At 53.7% G+C, this 22909-nt stretch overlaps 1 protein-coding gene across 2 annotated transcripts; it reads left to right on the forward strand.

Moving 5' to 3' along the window:
• The first annotated feature begins 503 nt into the window (after positions 1-503).
• On the forward strand, positions 504-18405 carry SCIMP (SLP adaptor and CSK interacting membrane protein). Of its 2 annotated transcripts, none has more exons than XM_045890124.3 (5): positions 504-627; positions 10651-10774; positions 12015-12078; positions 13014-13084; positions 15051-18405. In XM_045890124.3, the coding sequence occupies exons 1-5, from the start codon at positions 607-609 to the stop codon at positions 15203-15205; spliced, it is 435 nt and encodes a 144-aa protein (XP_045746080.1). In that variant the 5' UTR covers positions 504-606; the 3' UTR covers positions 15206-18405. The 2 variants fall into 2 exon arrangements, with proteins under 2 accessions (XP_045746080.1, XP_054367114.1); XM_054511139.2 differs by lacking the exon at positions 15051-18405 and adding an exon at positions 13584-13967.
• The last annotated feature ends 4504 nt before the right edge of the window (positions 18406-22909 follow it).

Below are 22909 nucleotides of genomic sequence, written 5' to 3' on the forward strand. Positions count from 1 at the left end.
TGGGCGCTGCTGGGGACTGTCAACCCTGCAGGTGGAGACCCAGCCCCGCCAGGACCCGCCAGGACGGCCAACGGGCCCGTGTCTGGAGCAGCCTTCCCGCACACACTGACAGCAGAAGCTGGCTCGGCAGCCCCTGGGTGGGCCCGGGCATCCTCCAGCGACTCTCCGTGGGGACGCTGTGTCTGTCCCACCCGAGCCCATACAGGTGGGAGCCGGCGTCCTCGTTCTCGGAGCCCCGGGCCCGGCTGCTGCAGCCAGGAATGCACGGCCAGGCTCATGTGCAGGGACCCCACAGCCACCCCGTCCACCCTGCCGAGCCTGCCCCCCCGGCCTGACCCCCACACCGGGTGGTCCTGTGCGGGGCCTTGCAGGAGGAGGTTCCGGCTCCTGGGACCCGGGCAGCCAGCTTCCCTGGCAAAGGGATGGGCTGCGGTGTGGGCCGCATGGCCTCCCCCCGCCTGAGGGCTGAGCAGGAAGGGGAAGTGTGGTCTGGCTGAGGCTCACTGCTCCAGGGTGGGCGGGAGGCCTGTGGGCGAGGAGAGCCTCCTGCTAGCTGCCTCTGAACCACCGCACTTGGGCCCCTTCTGTCCCCTCAGCCGCTCACGGATGGACACCCTAGCAACCGAGGTAAGCGTCTGGGCTTGAGCCGCCCGAGGGCTGCCCGGGGCGGGCGTGGAGCGCGATCTCTCGGTGGCCTTGGCAAGTCCACTCTGCCGCTCACTGGCTGGGGAGCTCGGAATCACTGCACCCCTCTGGGCCTCCATTCCCCCGCGGGTCTGTTGGGGGGCTGAAATGACATAATGACGGGCCGCGAGCTGCGTCAACCGTAGAGAGGTGGTTAGCCGTCTCTGGACTCTGACGGTGAGTCTGGGGAGCTGATAACTGGGAGGACCCCAGTGGGTGCGTGCTGGGGGTGAGGGGGCGAGGCGGTGACAATGCGAACTTTGGGCTGCATCTCGGGGCCAGTGCAGGAAACACCTAGCTGGGTGCGTCTAGTGTGTAGGGACTGGTAAGGCATCCCCTGTTCCCACGGCCTCGGGGTCAAGCTGTGCCAGCCTGGGGTCAGATCACCATCCAGCCCCCTGCTGCTGCCCTGGGAAATCACCGTGGACAGGGCCTGGCCCGGGTTTCCAGTCCCACCCTGTCACGCATCACTTGTCCCGAGAGCCACTCCCTTTCCTGGCCCTTGGCCGCCAGCGCGTGGGACCTCCCGGGGAGCTTTGAACGTGGTACCTCCGAGCCTGCTGAAGACAAGTCCTGGGGGCCTCTCGGTATTTCTTAGGATAAATGAAAACGTCAGGGAAACAAGGGGAAAGAATGACCCCACATCCCACAACCTCGCAACAACCACGGGAGAGAGTTTGGTGTTTTGCCTTCTAGTTTTTTCCCCTCCGTGTAGACAGTTTGAGAAGTTACCACTGTCTTATATTGATTAAATACGTTCTAGAGAGGACGTGCGGGCCTCACTGGCTGTCAGCAGTCCCCAGACCCCCCACCTGCTGATGGCCCCGGCGCTGTCCCCAGACAGCCCCCCAAGGGACAGGGCTCTAGGTGTCCTGTCACGCTCAGAGCCAAACACATAAGAAAACCAGCAACAGTGCGAGACGACTCGGTTGGACCCAAGGAAGGACTTCTGGGTTGCAGAAATCCTGGGATAACTTAGCAGGAAGCTTGAGTCATCCACAAGTCCGGAAGGTTCTGCCCAGGGCAGACGCATCACACCCAAGGCCGCGGAAAAACCGCAAAGGCCACCTGTTGGGGCGGGGCGAGCAGAAGCTCTTTTTAGATGTGATACATGGAGTCTTGACAACGTGTTCAGTTCACGCTCCACGGCAAGGCTCGGCGGGAGAGCGAGAGAGGAGGCTCCTGCCCTCGCTCAGCGAATGATCTGTGTTCTGGGCTTTCTCGCCGCAGGCTCCGGCCACACAGGCGGGGAACGCGGGGAACGCGGGGAACAGACGCAGCTGCCGCGGGGGCACGGCCCCGCTCTGCTTTCTCAGGGCCTGGGGTTCCTGGCAGGTTCCTGGGCCTCTTCCTTTCTTCCTGCCTCGTGACTGCGGCATGCGACCCACGGAGTGGCCCTGCGCGATTCTCTCCCGCCACCCCCGTCCCACGCTGCCCGCGAGGGGGCTCCCTGCTTCCTTATGCTGAAGTCTACAAGTTGTGCCTCTGACTTTTACTTCCTTCAGGCTACTTCTCAGGCTGTTTTTCTAGGAATGATATTGTAGAATCAGAGGATAGGACTGTCTGCTACTATGTGCTTCCCCCCTTCCCCGGAAAATTTTAAGTTTATTTAGTTAAGTAATCTCGACACCGGACACGGGGCTTGAACTCACGACCCCCTGCCCAAAATCAAGAGTCGAGTGCTCCACCGACGGAGCCAGCCGGTCGGTCCTAAGGATCCGAGTGTGAGCAGGGACACAAGCGGGAAGAATTTCAACTGGGGGACAAATTAAAAGAGAGGGAAAAAAGAAGCTGGAATTAATTTTAATCATACATTTAACTTAACCCAACATATCCCAATCCTTCCCGCAAGTAACCCAGATAAACATTTATTAATGATCTTTCATGTTCTTCCTTCCACACGAAGTTGTTGAGACCCAGCAGGTGCCCAGCGGCCTCGTGGGGCCCGTGGCTGCCGTCCAGGGCAGGGCAGGCCTCCGGTAAGGGGATGCGTGTCCAAGGCATGACGCCCTAAGGGCAGAGGGCGAGGGCGGAGCGGGATCCCCGTCCTCCCGCCAAGCTGTTTGCAGGTGCGCCTCCTCGTACAGAGACATTGGAGGCCCCTTCCAACTCCAGCTGGAACCCCAAGCTCCCGGCTCCAGCACACCCGTGTCCTCTCCCCACCTTTCGGGACTCGTGGCTACTTGAGATCATTAATGTTTCTCGAGAAAAACCCAAGTTTTTATATCCAGGACCTGACCATTAGTGGGTCTTGAAGGAAACGCAGGGGCTCAGGCTCCGTATTTTTTTCCACGAGCTCGGCTAGACAAGGCGGGAAAACACTGGGGCGCGTCATGTGTCCGAAACACAGCTCGTCGTGAAACGTTTCACGTATGCGCCTGTGGAGTGTGTTCCTCCACAATAGAACTTGGTTGTTTTGGGTTTGTTTGTTTGTTTGTTTTTTAAAGCAAGTGCTGAATAAAACCCACAGTCTCCGGAATTCCTGGCAAGGGCACGGTAGGAGTTCTGTCCCTGACTCCCCAGAAATGCCTTTTGGGGAAGTGAGAGCCGGGGCTGGGTCGGTGACTGTGCTCGGCCGCCCTCCCGCCCCAACCCACTCAGCGCGGCAGCGGGCTCCCTGGGAGGTTGTGCGGGCTGCTGGAGTGAGGCCGAGAGGCCAGAGAGAAGCTGGAGCTCCACCTGCAGCATCACAGGGGCGCGTCTACTTCCCAGCAGGCGGAGAGCCAGGCGGCAAGGCCGGGCTGCCCACCTGCCCGCATCCTCAGAGGGCAAGTCTGGCCATAGGCCAGGAGAGAGCCCAGCGCCTCATTCATTCCGAGATTCCCAGATCCGTGGGGAGCGCCTCCTGGGCCCTGGACACAGTGGAAAAGACAGACAGTGAACTAAGTGACCAACAGACCCTGAGGGGGGTGGCCGCGTCCGCGAGTGGGCCCAGCTGGAGGAAGGATGCGGTCAGTGATGACCACGCGGGTCTGCCTACCACCCACCCCGCCCAGCACCCGCCGACTTTGTCTCCTACTTCAGACCGAAAGATCGGGGGTGTTGGCCCCCCACTTCCTGCCTGCAGGCCCCAGCACGCCCTCTCCCCTCTCCATCCTTGTTCCCTTTTAAAAGCTCATCCTTCCTTCGGGCTGGGAAGATGTCTGTCTTTGCTGTATTTCACTCCAGTCTTCTGTCCCGGCACCTTCTCGGTTTAGAACCGCGGAGAAGCCTCTCACAGTCTCACAAGCCATCTCTCCTCCGACTCAGCGTCCAACCTTCTCTTGCCTTCTGGGGCTTCATCACTCTGATGGGGAGCAGGGCGGGGTCACTAGCAGGAGGACAAGCCTAGAAACGAGAGTCTTCGTTCCTAGTCACATTCACTTATATCCTCGGGGGACTTTGGAGGAGATCCTAGGATGCCCCTGCTCTTGCCAATGCCCTAGGGAATCCGAGGAAGGAATCCAATGCCCCGAGGAGCCAAGAAAGTCATTCACACCCTAGTAAAAATCAGTTTCTCTTCCTCAGAGTCTGGCACTCTCAGGCAAATGAGTTTGGAGAGGAAGTGGGGAGAGAGGGAGCTTGGAACTTTGCAGTGACTTGTGGATCATGGGCCTTCAGGCATTGTGACAAGCAAACAGGAAAGGTACTTGGGCCGAGGGGTCTTTTTAGCACCTTGCTCTCCACCACGCTGGAGCTGCTGCCACCTCTGACTGTGGGGGTGGGGCCGGGGCGGGGGGACCAGCCTCCCTCGTGCTCACCCGGCCCAGCTGTGGGCTCTGCTGCCTGGCCCGGTGCATGCTCCCCCTTGGGGCTGAGCCCCCTGCACTGCTTGTTAAAAATGCTGATCCCGGAGTCCCACACTGGACCCACCAATCAGAACTGGCTGTGGGCAGGGGGCCTGGGACCCGGGCATCTGCATTTTCATACACCCCACAAAGCCCCCGATCGTTGGTCGCAAGTGAGGGCCCTGGGGTCCGAAAGACCGGGCTTTGGCTTCTGAGTTCTCCACTTACTAGCTCTGCGACCCTGGCCAGTGACTGAGATCTGAGCCTCTATTGCCTTATCTGTAAAATGGACTCATAACCACAAGCTACCATTGTGAGAGCGCTTATAACCCGTGGTGCCTCAGCGCATGGCGCATGTTACTTTTCTGAGATGCATTTTCATATTGCGGTTCTTATTATGTGGAACAAGACACAGCGAATGGCTGAGACCTCGCCAGGATTGGAAGTTCTCAAACGAGCGTTCTGCTTTCAGTTCTGTTATGAAAGGAAAAACATTTACCAGCTTGGTGTCAGCCTGGCAGACTTAACGGGGCAGGAACTCAGGCGCCAGACGGCGCCGAGTTGAAATCTTAGGTTAGTCGATCCCTAGCTGTGCTGCCTTTAGCCAATAGCTTAACCTCTCTGAGCTCTCTATTAAGGGTAATAACAGCGCCCCCACCAGGGAGGTTATAATAAGGATTCAGAGATAACCTGTACGTCACTGGTTCTCAAACTCGGCCCTGTATTACTCACCTGGACAATTTCATTACGACAAAAAAACAAAACCCCAATGGCCAGGCCCCCCACCCCAGATCAATTAAATCAGAGTCTCAGATGTAGGCCATTGCTCAAGCTCCCCGGGTGATTCCAAGGTTCAGGCAGGAGGAGGGTGGGGAACTTCGATATTCCCCGAGTTCTTGGCCCAGGGCCTGATGCATACCGATATCTGAGGGTGCTCCCACTACGCCTCTTCCCTTCCTTCCTTCATGTGTGGTGGCCACTTCCTTCATGTGTGGGTGCTCCCCCAGGTTACAGGACCTGAGGTCAGGCCTGTAGCTCCTGACCTCCCAGCAACCGGGACCCCCAGGCCTGCACCTGTGGACTCAGCCCCTGTCCCCTCCCCGAAGCCCCAGGACTGCTGATCTGGGCCCATGTTGGCTCCTCTTCTGGTCCATACTGGTCTATACTGGACTGTAGGACCCCCCGCTCTGGCTCACGGGGCCCTGCGCTTCCTGTGAGCGCCAGTCCTGCCTTGAGAACCTTCCTATGTCCGCAGGCTCTTGAAAACAAAGATGTTCCCTCCCAAGCAACAGACACCTCCCAGAAATAGAGACCCGTGTCCGTCCCGGGCCTCCTGACGGGGTCAGCAACACCGGGCACCGTGCGGTGGAATTCTGTCGAAGATGGCAGAACCATCCCTCCCGTTTTCCCCCTTTTCTTCCTGACTCCCTGGAGGCAAAATAGAAGATGTTGGATGCATAAAGCATTAACAAATGCATAAATGCATAAAGTGCCTGGAAGCACTTGAGCGAGCGTCTCATCTCACTGAGCTGAGAGCCGATCCTGGATCCCGGGTGGGCTGTGTGGTGCGCCTGCCTGAGGTGTCCGAGGTGTCGGGTCCCAGGGCACAGGGGGATGGAGGGCGCAGGTGGAGTTAAGGTTGCTGCTCAGCGGCGGGGGAGATGGGGAGATCATGCTGGATCGTCGCGCGACGCAGGCAGGAACGTGAGCGGCCTCTCAAGGCTGAACAGAACAGGGAAATGGCTCATCCATGGAGCCTCCAGGAGGGGACACGGCCCTGCCCACCCTTTGGTTTTACCCTGTGCCGACTGGAGGGACTCCTGACCTCCCCGACTTCTAGACAAGACGTTTGTGCCGTTTGAAGCTTCTGCGCTCCTGGGAATGTGCTAGAGCGGGAAGGGGGTACGGCCTGCTTCTGCCCCTGCCGGCACTCCCGCCTTGCTCCAATTCCAAAATGTTAAGTTACTTTTTGACTCTTAAGCAGACTCAGTGCGGTTTGCAAAATTTAGCCGTGCCCACTGTAAACCTTCAGTCCTGTCTCTGGCTCAAAGCACCCCCACGTTGCCCCAGTGAGGGGAGGGGAGGAAGGGGTGGGAGCCCCCTCAGCTCCCCTGCACCCCACCCTGCACTACTTCCCTGGTATTGCACTGAGGAGGACAGACAGACAGACAGACAGGCTCCCACCAGTGGCCATTCCTGCTGATCACGTCTGCGGTCCCTGGTGGCCCCTCGAGAGACTCGGCCGCATCTGTGACCTGACCGCCAGCAGCTGGCCCTACAAATGCCCCTCTGTCCCATGCGGCCTGCCCCCCACAGTCTTATCTACCCCAGGCTGGCCGACACAGTGGGGTCCAGCTTCCACACGGCCAGCACAGGCCCTCCACTGGCCGTACGCCCCACCGCTGCTCCTCTCTGGCAACACCTGGGCCACTAAACTAACCGGGAGCCCAGAGGACACCCAATGAGGACAATGTGTGGTTCCTCGGGGCCTTCCTCGCTCAGCTGCCTTCTCCCAAAAAACAAGCTCGTCTCGGTTCTGTTGAGCAGGCATCTCTCCAGTCCACGGGGAAGAGTGCTATTTCTCTGGCCCTGGAACCCCTGGGGGGCTTGGGACTTCCATTTGTGGCCCCCACCACCTCACTACCATCGCTATGCTCCTGAAAGCAAGGCATCCTGAGCCCCACGAAGCCTGTCCCTGATGCCTGGGGCCATGGTGACCGAGATCAGCAGTGGGAGGCCTGGGAGCTAGACAGAAAGCATTCTGCCTCCTTCTTGCTGGGGGACCTTGGGCAGGCCCTGTCCCCTCAGCTTCCAGGTCCAGGAAAGCGTGTGGCACAAGGATGAAGCGAGGGGAGAATGGAAAGCCCCTGCAGACCGCATGTGCGCTGGACACCCTCAAAATGTCTGCTGGCAAATCAGAGCCGCTCCGTCTTTAAGAACAGAACTGTGAGCGAAGTTCTCAAAAGTGTCCCATGTTTCATTTTGCTAACATCATCCTTCTTCCTCTTTCTTCCCCCGGACACGGAGGACAATGACATTGCTTTGAACTTGAAATCTGAGCAGTAGCTTTTCATGGAAGCTACACTACGTGGTTAATGGGGTTTTTTTGGTTTTTTTTAAATCTTCTCAAAGTAAATACACATGGTGTTTTTGGGGTTTGGGGGGAGGTTTTTTGGGTTTTTTTGTTTGGTTTGGTTTGGTTTTTGTTTTCAAGGAGGCCCCACGCCCAGCATGGAGCCCAATGCAGGGCTTGAACTCACGACCCTGAGATCCAGTCGAACGCTTAACTGACTGAGCCACCCAGGTGCCCTGTAAATACACATAGTTTTAAAAAGTCAAGTAATTCAGAGGGCTTATGGTGGAAAGTTGCAGCCCCCTGTCTTCCCACCTCCATCCTTGTACCCGCTCATGCTCCTCAGATCAACCTTTTTTTGTTTGTCTGTTTGTTTTTGTTTCTCATATGCAATAGCTCTTAACTCTTGTGCCCTGGTATTTACTTCGGTAGCCTTAAAGATTGTTTATGTTGCTTTTTTGAGAAATCCTTAAAGATTAAACAGAAAGACAAAAGATAGAAAATATGAGAGACAAATTAGACAAAGAACCAGGAGACACACATCTGAGTATAAGAGAATGGAGGGAAGAAAATTGTTTGTCCATCTGTCCATCTATCCATCCATCCACCCATTCATCCATCCATCCATCCACTCATCCATCCTTCCTTCCTTCCATCCTTCCATCCACTCATCCATCCATCCATTCATCCATCCTTCCTTCCATCCACTCATCCATCCATTCATCCATCCTTCCTTCCATCCACTCATCCTTCCATCCACTCATCCATCCATCCATCCATCCATCCACTCATCCATCCCTCCTTCCATCCATCCATCTACTCATCCATCCTTCCATCCATCCATCCATTCATCCATCCTTCCTTTCTTCCATCCATCCATCCACCTACCCTTCCATCCATCCATCCATCCATTTATCCTTCCTACCATCCATCCATTCATCCATCCATCTAACACATCCATCCATCCACCCACCCACCCATCCTTCCTTCCTTCCATCCATCCATCCATCCATCCATTCCCCAGAGCTAAAGAAGGTTAGGCTCCAATTAGGTTTATTGAACAAAGAGTCCACCCTCTGATGCGTGGGCATTTTCTTAAGTCCAGTGCCTTTCGACTTCCCTGTGCCCTGCAAAACCAAATTTCACAGGGCTCTCCTGAGAGCCAAGTTTCTAGTCTCCAGGCTTCTCCTTTTTCCCTTTGTTCTTCTTCCTCTATTGCTTTCTTCTGTGCACCATGAAAAGGTGATTTACGACCAAACCTCTGCTGAGTACATGCCTGGGGGTTGGGCTACCTGGCTAGCTGACACTTCACTCTTTTAAGAGTAAACCCCCAGCACATCCACCACCATGGATAAATGACAAAAGCATAATGCTGAGCGAAAAGTAGAGCAAGAAAGCTGCAGAATGACGTGCATACAATGCCACTAGTTACATACAATTGGTTTTACTATGTATAACTTTATGAATAGCCAAAAGCCATTCTGTCTGATCAAGCCAAACCTTCATGAAAGAAACTGAGCTTGGAACTGAAAACCCAAATTATAATAGAATGACGGCATAAATGAAGATACTACGCCGGTAATACAAACACGTGTGTGAATGGTAAGCCACGTCAGAAGTCTTTGCAGGAATCCTGGCCTTAGCAGCAGCCTAGTTTTGCTCTTGTTCCTCTGCCTGGCTCCCCATTTATATCACCAGCATCGCTCCAAAGCGTGACTTGGACGTGCTCTGTGTGAGCATGCATGGGTGAGTCTCCATCGGCTAAACGATGACACAGGAAGTGGATTCTCGTCACATACCTGGGATACGCCAGGCCTCAAGGATCATTTTTTTTTACTCAGATATCCAAATGAACAGGCAGAGTGCCCATGCCCTGGATGAGGGGGGCCCCCGCTCCTCCCCCAAGAGCTTCCTGCCTTCCTGGAGGCTACTCCTAGGAGTCCAGCCCGCAGCCTGCTCCCCACTGTGGCATACATCACCCCTGCTTGGAAAACTACAGCACACATGGCATCACTCCCCAGGCTCTGTTCGCACAAGCTTTTATTGTGCAACTTCATTGCAGACTGGATGGTAACGGAAGATTGCAGCACAATATCATACAGGCAACTTCTTCAAGTTAAATGTTAGTCATCATCGTCCTACAAAAGCGTGGTCATCCTCCACCACAAGGACTTTCTAACAATCCTCAAACTTTCTGCTCTCTTACTGTTTTCTTCCCTTTTTTCCCCCCTCTCCCACCCCCCCCCAGCTTTACTGAGGTATAATTGACTTATGACGTTGTATAAGTTTAAAATGTACAGCGTGTTGATTGAATACACTTGTGTATTGGGAAACGCTCAAGGTTTCCGTCACGTCGTGATAAGAACATTTAAGATCTGGGCTCCTGGGTGGCTCAGGTGGTTAAGGGTCTGGCTTTGGCTCGGGTCGTGATCCCAGGATCCCAGGATCCCAGGACTGAGTCCCATATTGGGCTCCCTGCTCAGCGGGGAGCCTGCTTCTCCCTCTGCCCTTCACCCCACTTGTACTCTCTCTCTCAAATAAATAAATTAAAAAAAAAAATTTAAGATCTGCTCTTCCCAGACTCTCTGCTTCCCGAGTGGGCCAGCTTTCAGCCCCCAAATTCCTGTTCCTTTTCCCCAGCAGACTAACTCAATTTGCCTTGCATTTTTACCTTCCCCCTTCTGACCACGCCTCGCTCAAGGAGACCCATCGAGGTATTTTTCTAACCCCCACCTCCAAAAAAAATAAATAGGAATTAAGTCTATGTTGCCCCTTCGATATAAAAGTACCTGCGGTCGGTGATTGCTTTCAGCAGCGTCCCCCATCCCCTGCGTGTTTGACAATCCAGGAAAGAACAGCGAGGAAGCCTCCAGGTGCGTATCCTGTCTGCAGCGCTCGTGACTGCCCTGGGAAGTGCAGGCCGGCAACCCCACCCCCATGTTGCACAGGAGGACAAGCCTTGCCAGGGGTCTCCCAACTGCTGATGGGCAGGGTTTGCCCGAGCCAACGCCTGCCTGAGCCCCTAAGCAGGGGTATCCCCCCGGTGACGTGGTAGACAACGGCCCCCACTCCTCCCCGCCGGATGCCCCTACTCATGTCTCGTTCTTCTGTCTCCATTCTCCTCAGGGCCCCACTGCGATGGATTGGTGGAGGGACAATTTCTGGATCATCATAGCTGTGGCCATCATCCTTGTCTCCTCGAGCCTGGGCCTCATCCTGTACTGTGTCTGTAGGCAGTTGCTAGGACAGGGTAATGGCCGTCTCACCTGGGCAGGTGGAGGGCGGGGAGGGCTGGGCTGCAGATCCGTGCACCAGGGCTCCTACAGGGCAGGCAGATTCGTTCCGGGCCTGTATTGGCTGAATTTTGGATTAAGCATCATGCATCTCTGGGCCTCGGTTTCCCCGTCTGCTCAGCCCATGATCGACATGTTGGCTACCACGATTGCCTTCTCTGAGGTCATCCTCTGAATGTTCTAGTATGACAGGGGTTCCTGGCACCCCCAGAATACAAATGAGCAGCTTCCTGAAGGCTCTATGCTAACTTTAGATTATCTACAAGTGGGTTTCCACTGTGCTGTTCACCTCCCAAAACATGAAATCTTTGATCCGATGGTGTGTTTTCTCGAGATCATATCCCCTCCGATGACCTGAAAGCTCAGGGCCACACAAGGAGTGAGACCTTGTCATTCTCCTCAATCTGTTTTTGGAGATAGACAATTAAGGTTCAGAGAGAGGCAAAGCCTTGACTGAGGTCTCATAGGAGTTAGTGGCCGAGTTGGGACCAGAACTCACGTCCACTGGGCCTCCTGTCCAGTGTTCCTTCGCCTCTACTCCTTGATGGTAATTAGGGTTTTTTTTTAAAGCCTTTTTTTTTTTATTAGAGAGAGAGAGAGAGAAATGGGGGGGAGGGCGCAGAGGGAGAAGCAGACTCCCTGCTGAGCAGGGAGCCCATAATTAGTTTTTTTTAAGTACAAATCATATTCTGGCTCCTAGACTCCTCTGTCCATTTGCCTTCTTAAATTGTTTCCTTTTTAGATAAGCACAAAAGCTTGGCCCTGAACAAAAACCTTACCTGTTCTCTTTTATCTCGACCCAAGGCTATTAACACGTAGGTTATCATTCACAGTAATTTGCATGCCTTGCACACCACAGTTCACAGACTGCTGTCCCCATTCTTTCTCTCATTTCCCCCAACCACGCTTTGGGCTCCTCATCTGACCACTATTTCTGAGCACCAGCTCCATAGTCGGCAGGAGCTGAGGAAGGAAGCAGGGTCCGCCCTCAGGGATTAGCGAAAGGCTGGGTGGGCAGAAGGCCCGTGGTAAAGTCAGTGTCCGCCGCTCACCAGCCCCACGTCCCCAAGTCTGTTTCTTCTTGGTGGTTCTTTCCCCAAATGCCCTGAACACACCTGGTGTCTGAGGACTTCTAAACGGTGAAGTCACACCTCCTGCTCATGCTTCCTAAATGGATATGCTTATTTGATTCCTTAGGCAAGAAGTGGGAAGTTGCCAAGCCCTGGGTAGAAAAGCAAGGAGACGAAGAGAAGATGTATGAGTAAGTAAGAGGAAAGCCTGGTCCTTTGGTAGAGGTCACAGGTCAGGCTCTGTGTGCTGGGCCCACCACTCAGGATTAGGTCTACCCTCCTCTTCTTTTAAGGTTTTATTTTTAAGTCATCTCTACCCCCAACGTGGGGCTTGAACTTGCAACCCCAAGGTCAAGAGTGGCTCGTTCCACCGACTGAGCCAGCCAAGGGCCCCGCTTCCTTTTCTTTAAATGGATCCCAAGTATAGTCCCCTTAAGGCTGTGTACTTAACGAAAATATGCCACTCACTTTCCTCTTGTATTTTGTGATATATTTGTTTTTTTTTTTTTAAGATTTTAGTTATTTATTTCACAGAGAGAAAGAGAGAGAGCGCACATGCACGAGCAGGGGGAGGGGCAGAGGGAGAAGCAGGCCCCCCACTGAGCAGGGAGCCCCATACGGAACATGATCCCTGGGATTATGACCTGAGCCGAAGGCAGACACTTATCGACTGAGTCACCCAGGTGCCCCAATTTGGGGCTTTTGTGATTGCTATGTGTTGGGGGTACCCAGGTTCACCTTTAGACTTGATGACTCACGAGAAGGACTCACAGGTTTCAGCCGTAGAGCGGACAAGTCCATCCTGGCCTCTGAAGGGGCTGGAGATGGGGTAGATATTAACTAGTGCTTGGCTTCTTCTGCTCAAAGATTTTGTGAGTGTCCTTGCGTGTGGTTGTAGACGGTTCATCCTCACTTCTGTAGAGCGTTCCACGGTGGGAGTGGACCGTGATGAGTTTATCTACTCTGGGGCTGATGCGCATTTGGGTGGTGCCCAGTTTGGGGCTGTTGTGCGTGGTGCCGTGATGAACATTCTGGTCAACCCTGTCCTTTCTCTTTGATGTTTTCCTTCCAGTCGGCTGGTGGTCAAAAGCACACCCTGACTCCTCCTCTTTCTTTCTCTCTTCAGGAATGTTAATGAATCGCAGGTTCAGTTACCCCCTCTGCCACCCAGGGGTTTGCTTTTTCCGGAACACACTCGTAAGTATCTGTCGCTGACAACAGTTTCATTCAGGGTAGGATAACAAATTTATCTAAATGTCTTAGCTCAGGCTGCCCACAACAAAATACCATAGGCTAGGTGGCTTAAACAACAGAGAATTTATTTTCTCATGGTCCTGGAGGCTAGAAGGTGCCAGCCAGTTTGGCCAGGGGTGATGGGGGTAGGGAAGAGGGAGAGAGAGCAAGCATTCTGGTGTCTCTTCTTATAAGGACGCTAAGCCTATGAGATCAGGGACCTACCCTTATGACCTCATTTAGCCTTAATTACCCCCCTTCGGGGCCCCATCTCCAAATACAGCCTCCCTGGGGGGTTAGGACTTCAACGTATGAGTTTTGTGGGGACAAAGAACTTCAGTCCATAACACTAGAATCTGCTGGTAGTACCATCCTTTAGAAAGGGACAAATAAATGAAAAAGGGGGCAGAGTGAGTAGCAATGCTCCTGATATTCAGTGTGTAAATTCATATGCAAATCCCAGGTTGGAGCAGGAGTGAAAAGGAACGTGGAGGTGTCGCTGGGCCTCCCACACTTTCCATCAGAAACCCTCTGCCTGGTTTGTTCTTGACTGGAATGTTCTTCCTTAAGCTGCTTCTGTAGTGGACACACTTCATCCTTCACGGTCAGCTCAAATGTCAGCACCTCGGGGCACCTGGGGGGCTCAGTCGGTTAAGGAGCTGACTCTTGGTTTCAGCTCAGGTCATGATCTCGGGGTCCTGGGATCGAGCCCAGAGTCGGGCTCCCTGCTTAGTGCGGACTCTGCTTGCCCTTCTCCCTCTACTACTCCCCCTGCTTGTGCTCTCTTTCTGTCAAATAAATAAAACCTTGAAAAAGAAATGTCAGCACCTCAAAGAGTGCCCTCCTGTCTACCCTCTCTAAAGTGAACCCACTAATTCTCTTCATAGAACTTATGGCAATTACCCAAAGTTGTCTTACTTCATTACTGTTCATTGGTGTCTGACCTCCCTCCTCCACTAGAATACGAAGTGCAAGAAACAGGAACGTTTCTGGTCTTGCTCACCACTTTGTACCCACCACCAAGAGCAGTGCCTGCAGCTTAGGAGATAACAAGGATGTCTTGATTGAATGGATAAATCATAAGATCAGCCCACATTTACTGGGCAGCCCGGTGGGCCAGGCCCCGTGAGAGGCACTTTACAGGCATGATCTCACGTAGTACCCTCAACAACCCCGCGAGGCAGGTACATCATAATTCCCCTTTGACGGGTGAGGACACTGAGGCACAGAGACATTCAGGGGCTCACCCATGGTGACACAGCGAGTGATCGCTGGAGCCTGGGTATGAACTGGGAACTGACCACAGAGCCCTGCAAGAAAGGAGGGGTGGACCTCTCTCAGGTCCTTGTAGGAAGGACGAGATTGTGGGAGAGGCAGCTCCGGTCTCATCTGGGGTCCAGCTCGCTGTGTCATCATCCTTCCCCTGGACGCCTTGGTGTTTTTGCTACATACCCTAATTCCCCATTCTGCAAACACCACTGTCTCCTTCCTTCTGAACAGAGATTCGTACCTCAGCAATTATGGGAAGTTCTGGAAAACACTAAGTCACTGGGAGGGATGTGCCCAAAAAGGAAATGTGGTTTGTACCACTTCCCCCACAAGAATGAGGGTCTCACATGACTCTACTCATCTGGGTACTGGCTCAGTTCAGCTTGCTGTCTACACTTCTGTTTCATGGTTCCCATGCCGTGGAGGGCAGGCAGAGGGACACGTGAGCCACGGTGTTGGCCCAACATCTGCCCTCGACCCGCTTGGGGGATCCCGAGGCTGTATCACATCCGTGCATCAGTTTTCCCCGTCAGATGGGGGTCTGGTCCACCAGGGAGTGGGAAGATCACCCAAACCCATGAAAATCATGCTGAGTCACCTCGTCAAAAAATATACACACACACAATAGCTTCGCCTCTAAGGGCCGTTTTGTGTGTTCTAGTCCCACAGGAAAGCCCAAGTCAGCCGCCAGCTACATACTCACTGGTCAACAAAGTTAGAAACAAGAAGACAGCGTCCATCCCCAGCTACATCGAGCCCCTGGACGATTACGACGATGTGGAAATCCCCGCAAATACGGAAAAGCAGCGTTTCTGAGACAACCGTCCCTTCTTTCCCGGCAAATTGAAGAGGGTTCGCACGGCTGTTTAAACCAACAGGGAATGAACTGCAACAGATCGCGGGATCCCACAAGCCAGCGGTAATGTGGCAGAGCTTTAGAAAATAAACACCTCCCGAAGCTTAGAGCCAGAAGCATCAGCATCCAGGAACAGGGGCCGAGGCTCCGCCCCGGAGACCTAGCTGGGTCAGGCCTGGAACTACTGTCCACGGGTCCCCCCGCCCCTGGGAGGGCCTGGGTCCCGTGGCTCCCCGCCCCCACCCATGAGAAACACTCCTCCCCTTCTCTTCTCTTGTTTGCTCTAAGTGATGCTAAATCTTGGTGTTTGGCTGCCGAGCCTCCAGGCTCCCGTCCCCAGCTTGGCCCCAGGGGTCCCCCCAGCTCTCCCTCCCCCCCCCACAGGGCTGTGGGCGGCCGTTCCAGCTGAGCGCTCGGTGTGTGCAAGTCACCGCATCACACCTTGCAGGTTCTTCAAGAGTGAGTAGTGCTTTTTGTCCTTGTGAACCGTCCCCGCCTACACACACCCCAAACCCCAGAGCTCTCCATGACGTTGGCCGGATGGACCACAGAGATTCAAATTCTCACTGACTTTTTCTTGTGCTTCTCGGTGGCGTATTGTGATAATCAACAAGGACAGAGGTTAATCACCATCTGGACCAAAGCACACACGTTCCACACAGCAGGGTCATATTGCAATATGTGTCCTGGGGGAGCCGTAGGAAAAGTAGGCTTCCCTGGGGAAAGTCATGGGCAAGAGGAAAGAAAGGGACAATTAAGGGCAGATTCAAGAGGAGAGTTCCTTGCGTCATATTCTGTGCAAACGGCACCGAGATCGCTGTCCCCGAGCGCATCTGGGAGGCAGAACTCCATAGTGTGGAGGTGCCACTGGCGAGATACAGGGAGGGGGTCGCTGTCCTGCTACAGAAGTGACCTCATCCCCGAGGCCTGAGTCAGCTTGGAGGCTCTGGAACTTCATCTGTTCCTTGGCCTTGATCTGTTGGAGGCCTCGGATTGGCGCATCCTAAGCAGACTGGAGATGCGGATTGCTAAGCAATCCCTGGGGAATCCAGCAAGCGCAGGCTTGCAGGGAGAGCGACGTGAACCTCAGAAAGGCCGGGAGTGACCCTTGGACTGAGCTCCTCCTCAAGAGATGGACGGTGTGGGTCTGCTGTGTTCAAGCTTCCTCCCTCCAGGACTGCTGAACCAGTGGGGACAGGTGCTTCCTCCAGCTTCTTTCTAGATTCCTGGCAGACCTCCAGCTTCCTGTGTTACCACTGCCTTATGGTAGGCCAGACAGTCCTCTAACTGTGGCCTGGCAGAACTCCAGAACCCCGGGAGCCAGAGAGGACTCCCTCCCCAAGTTATAGGGGAAAAAAATTAGTAAGCCAAAGGACACAAGTGTTTCGGAAGTATGCTTCCCTCTTACAAATTGTCTGTAAAGCCTCCCCATCTACGACAAAAGTTAGAAGCAAATACCAGAGAGGTGTTACCTCCTCCTTGGTTTCTAGGATGGCACCATCTCCTGCCGGCCCACCCCCCACCCCCACCCCAAGACAACCCTTCATCACAGGTCCTCCTCAGGCTCTTCCCGGTACCTGCCCTCATCCCCCTTGAAACACCAGCGAGGGATCCGTGGGCTCTGTGCCCCTCTATTCTCATGGCTCCAGCTGAGCCCAATCCTCAGTCCCAGACCGGCTGCCCCCAGGACATGCCCCCAGGACCCCCCAACAGGCCTCTCAAGCTCCACGTACCCCGAAAGGGATGACGGCCCACCCCCAATCCCAGACTCCCTGTGCTCTGCTACCTTCTCAGTCCCTGGAGTCAGAAACTGGCACAGTGTGCGGAGTTCTCCTCCTTCCCGGCGGCCCCGCTCTGTGACCGCGCCTCTCTGGCAGCCCCGGGTCGGGCAGCCTCCCGGCCGGTCTCCTACCACTAATGTCTCACCCTCCGCTCCCCTTTCTATGCGGCAGCCAGCGCTTTTCTCAAGGGGACATCTGACTGCTCCAGTCTCCTGAGCCTCAGAAAAACCCCGAAGTCCTTAATATGGGTTACGAGATTTGTCAGGATCCGGTCCCCAGGTCTCTCCTACAAGCTTCTCCTCCCCAGCCCCTTGCAACTTCCACTCCAGCCAAATTTTTGCTCCGATCATTTGAAATGACCTGGTCTGGGGTCTCTCTGGCCCCTACGGCTAAGTACAGTGGCCTCCTGTCTGTCTAGAACATTCTTCCCCACCTTCTCATCTTTTCCATCTCTGCTTAGAGCCTTTCCTCACCACCCCACACTTGAATCTGGTGCCCTACTAGACGCTCTCCTCCCATAGCATTAGCACCCTGGGATGACCTGTTTATCTGTCTTTCTCCCCCACTAGACTGACGGCAACGTGGGGACAGGGACAGTGTCTTTCCCCCAGTGTTTTCTGTGTTCCTAGCACGGTGCCCAGGATCTTTGTAGATACTCAATAAACGGCAAATGAGTGATCAGTTGAACGAATGAATGAATGAATGAACTTGGCCTTGTAGAAATACATCTCTCTCTCTGCCTTATAATTGCCTGGTTACTTCTCCATCCTCTTTCTAATCTGGGGGCTCCTTTGGGGTGGAACCTGCCTGGCTCACTGCTATGGTCCCAGTATCTAACACGAACTCTGGCACACAGTAGGCCCTTAATAAACATTTATTGGATGTTGCACATTACTAGAAAACCTACCAACCAGTTCGAGAAAAGCAAATAAGCAGTTTTTCCCTGAGCATGTATGATTTGGTTGCGATTTTACACTGGGTACCTGTAATAAAGCCATGTTTTTACCAGTTTGGTAAGAAAAGAAAAGAAAAGTTTTTACCAATTTGGATGATAGCATTAAATATATCAAGATTTGGCAGGGCCTTTTTGTCTATTCTAGCCCCCTAGGGACCCCCCAAGTCAGCCGCCAGCTCCATACTCACAGATAAAGGTAAAAATAAGAAGAGTTTCCATCCCAAGCATATGGAGTCTCAAGGTGACCATGATGATGTTGAAATTCCTACAAATATCGAAGACTATCATTTTGAAACAAGTCCTGTTCTGTCATCTGAACTCTTTGGAGAACTGGTGATTTACTCATAGTCAGTGGATTGTAGTTTTCTTTAAAACAGTTAAGTCTGATCTTTATGATACAAATACAATTGCTTTCAGGAAATGCTCTGGTATTACCAGTAACAAATTTTTACAAATCATGTGTATCAGTTAGTATGCTTCAGACTGCAAGGAACAGACTGCCCAACGATGGGGAACGTATGGCCTCACACAACAAGTCTACAGGTAAACATGGCAGGATTCAGCAGTTCTAAGACTCAGGGGCAGGGGCTGACTTTTCTTTGATTCTCTTAGTTTTACAACTCATGGTGGCAAGGTAACTGCCACAGCTCCAAGTATCACATCCCCACATGATAACATTTCAAGTTAGGAAAGAATGGGGTGTTTCCTCCCCCGTAGCTCTTTTTAGAGAACATCTTTCCTGGAAGCCCCAGCGACTTTCCCTGATGTGTCGTTGGCCTGGATTGGTGCACATGCCCGTCTGTGGGAAACACTGGGGAGTGAACATGGGGCATTTTCAGCCTTTCTCACTGGAGGTGGGCTTTGCCATCAAGGAAAAAGGAGGCAAGAGCTGCTGGATAGGCAATCTCCCTGGGTCAGTTCACTTTCACAAATACTACTCATTATTTGCGCTTGTTTCTGTGACCCTGCCAGGGGTCTTGGGGGTTCAGGCCAAAGTCTGGTGTCCAGATCTTTCTTCTCACAGGGTTTCCACACATCAAAATAGACAGAGGGCTGCGGTCAGATGGGAATAGTAACAGTAAAAGCCCTAGCCAAGCAGGAGCGCCACTCTGTGTCGGAGTTCTGAGGTTTTCACTGAACAATGTAACCATGTCCAGGAGCTTCCCGGGCTCGTGGGGTGCGCTCTGAGAAGAGCTTGAGCCTCCTTCCGCCTCCTCACCCTCCTCACCCTCCTCACCCTTCTCACCCTCACTGCTCCTCCAAACCCACTCTGATGGGCTAGTTCTCCCCCGCCCTCTTGGATGAAATCCCAGGCATGGCCTGCTCCAGCCACGCTCAGGCAGTAGGAAATCCTCCAGGCGTGGATTACGCAAGTGCATGCATTTGTCAAAACTCCGGGAATGCACACTTAAGATTTCTGCATTTCAGCCTAAGTCGATTTTTTTTTTAATTTTTTTTTTTTTTAATTCATGTGACAGAGAGAGAGAGAGGGAACATGAGCAGGGGAGAGAGGCGGAGGGAGAGGGAGAAGCAGACTCCTCGCTGAGCCAGGAGCCTGATATGGGGCTCGATCCCAGGACCCTGAGATCATGCCCTGAGCTGAAGGCAGACGCTTAACCATCTGAGCCACCCAGGCGCCCCAACCTAAGTCGATTTTTAAAAAGATTTTATTTATTTAGAGTGAGGGGGCAGAGGGAGAGAGCATCCCAAGCACACTCCCCGCTGAGCACAGAGCCCACCTCAGGGCTCGATCCCACGACCCTGAGATGACGACCTGAGCCGAAATTAAGAGTCGGGACACTTAACCGACTGAGCCACCCAGGTGCCCCTCAACCTAAGTACATTTTACCTCAAAAGGAAAACTGCCAACAAATACCGGGCCATGCTTCATGATATGCACACCGCAGTGTTTAGGGGAAGGTGCACTGACGTTTGGAGTTCACCTTGAAATGCACTGGAAGGCAAGGCAGCTGGAGAGCCCGCACTTTCGGCCCGAGGTTAAAATGGACCCCCTTGCCGTCACCCCAAGTGCAGGCGGATCTGGGTCTGCAGCGCGGGCTCCAGCCCACCTGCATCCCAACCTGCTCACCCACTTCCTGGAAGAGGAAATGGGGGAGTAGGTGCACATGGGTCAGAGAGGGGGGCTGGAGCCGGTCTCCCTTTCCAGGCAAAAATAACTCCGTCTATATTCTCAGCAAACGTCTCAGGCTCGCCGCAGTCCAAGACTCCCTCCCGACCAAGGATGACCTTTCCTGACCTTGCCTGTGGCCCTCTCCGGAGCTGCGTGGACCAGGGTCGGGGCACTGCCCTGGGGGGTGGCCCAGCCACGGGGCCAGGCCGGAGGCCTCTCCCTCGCCTCCCCCGAATGTGGTCTGCTCTTTGCAGCAGAAGCCCGGGATTCTCCGGGGGCTCCGGTTCTCTCAGCTGGCACCGCGTGTGTGGGGCCTCACCCCCCGACCCCTGCTCGGGGGCTCGAGCACGTGACGCAGCCTGGCCAATCAGAGGTTCTCACTCCCTCAGCCCCCGGCCTGGTTGGCGGATGCTGGGAGGACCAGGACAGGTGCTCTGGGCCGCAGAGGGCGGTCCAGCGCGCAAGGTAGAACCTGTCACCCAGGACTCCCAGCCGAGAGCAGAGACAGTCCAGACCCCGAAGGGCACTGTTCCAGCTCCGGAGGCAGCCGCGCTTTGACGTAGGCATGACCCCTGGACTTCTTAGTAACAGGACTCCATATTCTCCACATGCTGTCAACTCTGCCGCGCCAGGCCCGTGCCCACCATCACTGCCTCAGCTGGGCCTTAGTCCACCTGGCTTAATGCAAAAGCCTCTCCTCCCCCCATCCATCTCCCACTTGTCAGAATGAACGTTCCAAAACAGCAATTTGATTCGGTCAAGGCCCCGCTTACGATCCTTCAGTGGCTCCCTTGTGCCCACCAAGATACCCCCACACTCCTGAGCGCCCCATGCCAGGCCCTGATAACCTGCTCCCTGCTGGCCTCATTTCACTGCCTCCTGGCCTCCCACCACACAGTCTGACCCTGGGAAACCACTCGCAGGCCCCCCTCCCCCCGCCCCCCGGGCCCCTTCCCCAGCATCCAAATAGTGCCAAGGCTTTGTATCTTCCTTCCTTCTGCTGGACCATCCTTCTCCTGCTTCCCCACCTGACACGCTGGGACTCGCCCCTTAGCACCCAGCAGGAACGGCGCTTTCTCTGGGTGGTCTCTCCCCACGGGGCAGGTGCCCCCTTCCTCAGCATCTGTCTCGCACTTCTCACGGGGCATAGCTTCTCCCGCCCCCCGTGGTTACGCAGCTCTCCTTCCCATGAGATGCTGGCCCCTCCAGGGTGAGGGTTATGTCTTAGGGCGAGTCTAGATTCAGGTTTGCCCAGGACGGTTTTGGCTTTGGTGTGAGGTGTCCGTGGGTTGAATGGCACCCTTTCCACTCTCAAAAACGTCCCGGTTTGGAGGATGAATTATCTGTTCACCCCACTTATTCAGTGTCTGCACAGAGCGAGCGCTAGGAGGGTAGTTTTCACGTGAAAGCGCCAATAAGCCATCCTTCCTCGGGCTCATTTTCTTCCACCAAATAAACAGCTGAAGCGGACGACTTCGAAGCCCTCTACCACTTACAGTGAGTCAAATAAAGTCGATAATCCAAAAGGCTAAAACCAGCAGGTCTGAGTTAGCCTCCCCTTGAAAAGGACCCTCCACGCAGAATTCCACATTGCAACCTGCTCACGCCTGGATCAACCACCTTAGCAAACGTCACCGGCTGGGACTCTGGCTATTGGCGCCATAAATACAGCAGATCCCACTGAAGACAGTTCCCTTAGTCCGCCCAGCTGGTGGCTGTAGGATCTCCTAGCAGAGGAAGACCAATTTTCATCTGCTCACACCAGTAGCATCCTTATGGCTCAGAGGTGTGTCCTGAGTTCCCCCCGCCCTCCCCGAGGGCAGGAGAGCCTCTGCAAAATAACACGGCGCCTCGATTAACCCTGGGCTGCCCGAAACCCTCCACCATTAATACGCGAGTAACAAATGACCGCGGCCACATTTCATGCTGGAGGAGCAGAATGTACCCATCAGTACGTGCAAAACCATTGTAAGAAACGGACAACGAATACTGCTGCATCTTGATCCTTCAACTGTAAAACTCGGTTTTTTATATTTACCCACATCTGACTGCCCAAATTTGGTGCGGTTAAAGTTTTAGATCAGCCACAGTTGAACAATTTAAATATTCCACCATGAGGAAACAACACTAAATGGCTTAAAATAACCTTGGTCACTTATTAAGTGATCCCTAAACTAACAGCCTCTGAATTTTTTTTTAAACATTAGATGCCTCGGCATTTTTTTTTTTTTTTAACAATTGGGTATCAGTGGAACAGGAATGGTTTTAATAAAACATATTTGGTTTTAATAAAATTGCAGGGGCCCCTGGGTGGCTCAGTCGGTTAAGCGTCTGCCTTCAGCTCAGGTCATGATCCCAGGGTCGTGGGATTGAGCCCAGAGTTGGGCTTCCTGCTTACAGGGAGTCTGCTTCTCTCTCACTCTCTCTCTCTCCCTCTGCCTGTCCCCACCGCTCATTCTCTCTCTCAAATAAATAAATAAAATCTTTAAAAAAAATTGCAGAAGGGGCACCTGGGTGGCTCAGTTGGTTAAGCGACTGCCTTCGGCTCAGGTCATGATCCTGGAGTCCCTGGATCGAGTCCCGCATCGGGCTCCCTGCTCAGCCAGGGAGTCTGCTTCTCACTCTGACCCTCCCCCCCTCTCATGTGCTCTCTCTCATTCTCTCTCTCTCAAATAAGTAAATAAAAATCTTTAAAAAAAAATTGCAGAAGGTGGTATTTACAAGAAATGAAATTTCCCTGATGGTAAAAAAAAAAAAAGGCTTATTTGCATACCTGTACACTTCTGCCTCCCATGAG

The sequence above is a fragment of the Mirounga angustirostris genome, unplaced genomic scaffold (assembly GCF_029215605.1).
Source record: "Mirounga angustirostris isolate CCGP_5_RB_7025 unplaced genomic scaffold, mMirAng1.0.hap1 SCAF_17, whole genome shotgun sequence".
Classification (NCBI taxonomy): Eukaryota; Metazoa; Chordata; class Mammalia; order Carnivora; family Phocidae; genus Mirounga; species Mirounga angustirostris.